At 50.1% G+C, this 5,251-nt stretch overlaps 1 protein-coding gene across 1 annotated transcript in view; it reads left to right on the forward strand.

Annotated features, from left to right (window-relative positions):
- SPC24 (SPC24, NDC80 kinetochore complex component) overlaps window positions 1-4,007 on the forward strand; it is a 6,142-nt gene extending 2,135 nt beyond the window's left edge. The window contains exons 2-5 of the mRNA XM_010828332.1: window positions 1,823-1,967; window positions 2,143-2,247; window positions 2,390-2,466; window positions 3,789-4,007. Of these exons, the coding sequence (XP_010826634.1) occupies window positions 1,823-1,967; window positions 2,143-2,247; window positions 2,390-2,466; window positions 3,789-3,895 (434 nt within the window). The 3' untranslated portion in view covers window positions 3,896-4,007. The remainder of the gene's footprint in view (window positions 1-1,822; window positions 1,968-2,142; window positions 2,248-2,389; window positions 2,467-3,788) is intronic.
- The last annotated feature ends 1,244 nt before the right edge of the window (window positions 4,008-5,251 follow it).

Here is a 5,251-nt window from a genome sequence, read left to right on the forward strand (position 1 = left end):
CCTCCCCCTCCTCCTTCCTTTTCTCCTCTCCCTTTCCGGTAACTCTACTTCCATGGGTGGTTGGGGAGAAGATCAACATAACCCAACCTGCCTGGGTCAGCAGAATGGATGGATTTGGGGCAAGGAGAGAAGAGTCAGCATTCTAGGGTGCTGGGGTTTGATCAAAGAATCCAGTTCAGGGACTTCCCTGGTGGCAGTCACGCTTCCACTGCAGGGGTCTCGGGTTCGATTCCTGGTCGAGGAACTAAGATCCCACATGCTGCCCAGCGTGGCCAAAAAAAAAAGAATCCAGTTCAGATCCCGGCTTTGGAGCTAAGTTTGTGGACAAGCCACTTCTTTGAACTTCCATTCATAGCCTCTCAAACTCAAGGAGGGCTAAACTGCCCTCAGAGCGTTGTGAGAGTACAGAATGGGTTAGGGCTCCCTGGTCACCCGTGGCCAGAGCACGCATGTAGGCAGTGACGGCTTAGACTGAACAGCCAGGAGACTTGGCTGTGGTTCGGACGGTGCCTGGAGAAGGGGCGGGAAGGCTGCGTAAGAGAGCCAGACCCCCAGCTCTCCGACAGGAAGTCAGCAGGCACCGTCTAACACAGGTCAAGAAATAGCAGCATAAGCAAATTATTTAGAAATATGAAGGCTGATGCCAGAGAAAACAGTGAGGAGTTTAAGTGGCTGCTTCAGAGGGTGGAGAGGCTTAGAGAGGAGTGTGTGTGTGTGCACATGTGCAAGTGTGTGTTTAAGTTTTCACAACCATAGACATGTAGCGCTTTGATTAAAAATTAACTTGATCTAAGTTTGTAAACAAACACTGGCCCTCTGAGAAGCATTGTCATCTGTGTCTTCCCTGGGTTGGCCGGTTTCTCTGACTCAATGAGAAGGAACACAATAACCTTCTTAGGGTGTTTTTGATCTTTTCAGATGTTCCGTTCCAAATACATTCATTCTGAGTAGGTGTTGGCTGATATTTAGTGACTGTAAGACACAATTTGTGCCTTGAAGAAGAGAGACAAGAAATAAATAAGCCAGGATGATGGCTAAGAGCACAGTCATGCCCTAGGAGGGAGAGGACAGTGTCCATTCCGCCTGAGTTGGGCATTATCCAGGAGGTCCTCAGGCTGGGAATGGGTGTGCCCGATGGCAGCATCCCTGGAGGATAGGCAGGCGGGGGCCCAGGAACACACATGAGAAAACATGGCATGTCTGCACGTATTAATGACACATCTTTGCAGCCAGAACAGAGGGAAACACGTGGTCGGGAGAAAAGCAAGGAGAAAGGAGGTCAGCAAGGAAGGGGAAGGTCCTTATCCTGGAGACACTGGGGGAGCCCTGGGAGGTCTTTGAGCAGAGGAGTGACTTAGCATTCGGCCTCTGACGCAGCCACTCTGAAGGCAGAGAGCAGAACAGACTGGCAACAGGAGCGACCAAAGCAAAGCAGGGGGGCTGACAGGGTGGTCCTGGAGGGATGAAGGACCAGCACGAGGAAGGAGGGGCCCTGCCAGGATGGATGGCCAACTGCATCCAAAGAGTGAGTCCTGGGCTTGTTGTCTGGGCAACGGGGTGGAGAGTGATGTCATACATTAAGACTAGGTGGACAAAGAGGGACTGGAGTTTCTTCGCCTGATGGATTCAGGTGTGACTTAGTGAAATGGATACCCTGAGTCAGATTCCAGGTGGGACTCTTGTGGGTATTTGTAAATAGGACGATGGGTCTGGGAGCCACAAATGGAAGTGGGCGTAGATGGGGGTGTTGAGGCCGTCCTCTGCTCCGGGGTTCTACTGGGGAGCCTGAGTTGAGGGGCCGAGACTTCACCCCGCCCTGCAGAGATCCTCACCGCAGAGAAGGAGGTGGCCCAGCGCCTCCTGGATGCAAAGGAGCAGGCACACCAGGGTGGTGTCGAGGTGCGGCAGCTTGAAGCTGAGCTTCAGAGGGCCAGCGAGGAGGACGCCCATCTGAAGGCCAACCTCCTATATCCTTTCCTGTGTGTGTGGAATGGTCGGACCCCAGCCCCACCTGGGAGGCACCTGTTCACACTGGAAAACACACCTAGAGCCAGTGGCTTGGGGCCGACAGGGTTGGTGTGAGGTGTGAGCGTGTGGGCAGCCCTGCCTCCAAAACCAGGGATCCTTAACTACTTGCTTTACTCAGCTCACAAGAGAACTGGAGGAGCTCAAAGAGATTGAGGCGGATCTCGAAAGACAAGAGAAGGAAGTTGATGAGGACACGACAGTCACCATCCCTTCAGCTGTGTAGGTCCATAGATGTGATGTGACTGCGTATCCCTGTGAGTGTGTGTGTGTGTGTGTCTGTAGCCCATGGATCTTTGCTAGAGTTAACCCTGGAATGACTTCTTTTCTCTATTTTTTTTTTTTTTTTTGTCTTCTCGCACAGGTACGTGGCTCAACTTTATCGCCGAATTAGTAAAATCGAGTGGGATTATGAGTGTGAGCCTGGGATGATCAAAGGCAGTATCCTTTGTGGGGAAAGTGAAACCCTGGGCACTGCTGGGGAGAATTAGATGGTGCAGACACTGTGGCAGATCCCACACACTGAACAGCATGATCATATGACACCATTCCACTTCTGGGAATTGGAATATGACCCAATTTCACCCTGGGTGTACCCACAAAGGAACGAAAGCAGGGACTTGAACGGTGTTTGTACATCCATTTCACAGCAGCCCTGTTCACAAGAGCCCAAAGGTGGGAGCAACCCACGCATCTATCAGCAGATGAGCAGAGAAACAAAACGTGGTCCATCCACAGGGTGGAAAAAAGAAGACATCCCAACACAGTTTACCGAGGATGAACCCAGGGTATAGTATGCTGAGTGAAATAAATCAGACACAAAAAGTCGATACTATCTAGTTCCACCTGCCTGAGATCTCTAGAGGAGTCAGTTTCATGAGGACAGAAAGTAAGATGAGGATGATCAGAGTGGGGTAGGGGGAGTCAGTGTTTAATGGAGACAGAGTTTCAGTGTTCCAGGGCCCTTCCCTGGTAGCTCAACTGGTAAAGAATCCACCTGCAATGTAGGACACCCTGGTTCAATTCCTGGGTTGGGAAGATCCCCTGGAGAAGGGAATGACTACCTACTCCAATATTCCGGCCTGCAGAACTTCATGGACAGAGGAGCCTGGCGGGCTACAGTCCATGGGGTCGCAAAGAGTCGGACACAACTGAGTGACTTTCACTTTGACTTTTCAGTTTTACAAGATGAAGAGTTCTGGGGATAAATGGTGACGGTTGCACAACAGTGTGATATACCGAATGCCACTCAACAGGGCACTCGAAAATGTTCAAGGTGGTCAGTATAATATGACATAGATTTTACCATAGTTTTTTTTAAAGTACACTCTCAGAATTTACTTTTCTGTTTATGAAAATTTGTTTCAGTCTCTCTCTTTTTTTAAAGCTTCATCTGTTTTGTTTTGGCTGTGTTGGGTCTCTGTTGCTATGTGGGCTTTTCTTTAGTTGTGGAGCGCAGGGGCTACTCTAATTGCAGTGTGTGGGCTTCTCCTTGTGGTGGCTTCCCTTGGAGCACGGGCTCCAGGGTGCCCGGGCTTCAGTATTTGTGGCGCACAGGCTTAGTTCTCCTGTGGCCTGTGGGATCTTCCTGGACCAGGGATTGAACCCGTATCTCCTGCATTGGCAGGCAGATTCTTTACCACTGAGCCACCAGGGAAGCCCCTCTAAGTATCTTAATAATAACAATTGCAAGGCAGTATCCTTTTGTCATGGGGTTGAGGGAGAGGGCAGTGCATGCTGGCTTTCCTTACATCCATGCTCAGTCCACCACGGCCCCAGCGTTGCCCAGCCCATCCACCTGGACAGCACCCAGCTCTCTAAGAAGTTCATCAGCGACTATCTCTGGAATCTGGTGGACACAGAGTGGTAGCCTGGAGCCTCTGGGACTGTGTCACACAGCCCCACTCAGTGGGAATCAGCCGTGGTGGGTGGTCAGTGCCTTGGTGGTGAGATGAGCTTAAAATTAAATGTTGACACATAAATGAGTTTTTGTTTTTTACTGATTTTCTCCCCGCCCCCCCCACCACCCATTTCACCCTCCCAACTTTGGCCTTGGATGCTGGACTAGGTAATCAAAGAGAACCAACTTAACCTGGCCAGGGCTGTAACTTCACATCTGTAACAGTGCATGCCAATGACACTGTGGTAGCCAATAACAGATTCCAGGTCTTCATCTGTGATTCAAGTGTGGCCCCTTTTCTATCCGTTCAGTCTCTAAGTGCTGCTGTGTGCCCAAGGTGAAGGTGACAAGGATCTCTTCAGCCAACGGAGGAGTCAGAAGTGATCAGATGCCACCCTCGGGCTAGAGAGTGTCCAGAGTGCTGTGGGACCTCGGCCGGGAAGGGAACACCCAGAGGATGGGGGTGGTGTTCATGCAGGGACTAGAAAGGAAGAGCCAGTCACAAAGAGGTTATGTAGGGACCCATCCCTGGATCCAGGGTGGACTGTGTATTGGAGACCACTGGTTGCCTCCCTAATATTTATTCACCACTTGGTAAGGAACTCCTTTTAACTGCCCAAGTCAAAACACAACTTTCTGGGGAGGGAGGTAGTAGGGGGGTTCAGGATGGGGAACACATGTACACCCGTGGTGGATGCCTGTTAATGTATGGCAAAACCAATACAATATTGTAAAAAAAAATAATCAGATCAGGTCAGTTGCTCAGTCGTGTCTGACTCTGCGACCCCATGAATCGCAGCACGCCAGCCCTCCCTGTCCATCACCAACTCCCGGAGTTCACTCAGACTCACGTCCATCAAGTCAGTGATGCCATCCAGCCATCTCATCCTCTGTCGTCCCCTTCTCCTCTTGCCCCCAGTCCCTCCCAGCATCAGAGTCTTTTCCAATGAGTCAACTCTTCGCATGAGGTGGCCAAAGTACTGGAGTTTCAGCTTTAGCATCATTCCTTCCAAAGAAATCCCAGGGCTGATCTTCAGAATGGACTGGTTGGATCTCCTTGCAGTCCAAGGGACTCTCAAGAGTCTTCTCCAACACCAAAGTTCAAAAGCATCAATTCTTCGGTTCTCAGCCTTCTTCACAGTCCAACTCTCACATCCATACATGACCACAGGAAAAACCATAGCCTTAACTAGACGAACCTTTGTTGGCAAAGTAGTGTCTCTCCTTTTGAATAATAATAATTGAAAAATTAAAAACAAAACACAACTTTACCCAGTCTCCTTTGCAGTTAAATTCAGGACAATGAAATGTAAAAAGTGTTGTGTG

This window comes from Bison bison, unplaced genomic scaffold (genome assembly GCF_000754665.1).
Source record: "Bison bison bison isolate TAMUID 2011002044 unplaced genomic scaffold, Bison_UMD1.0 scf7180017864492, whole genome shotgun sequence".
Taxonomy (NCBI): domain Eukaryota; kingdom Metazoa; phylum Chordata; class Mammalia; order Artiodactyla; family Bovidae; genus Bison; species Bison bison.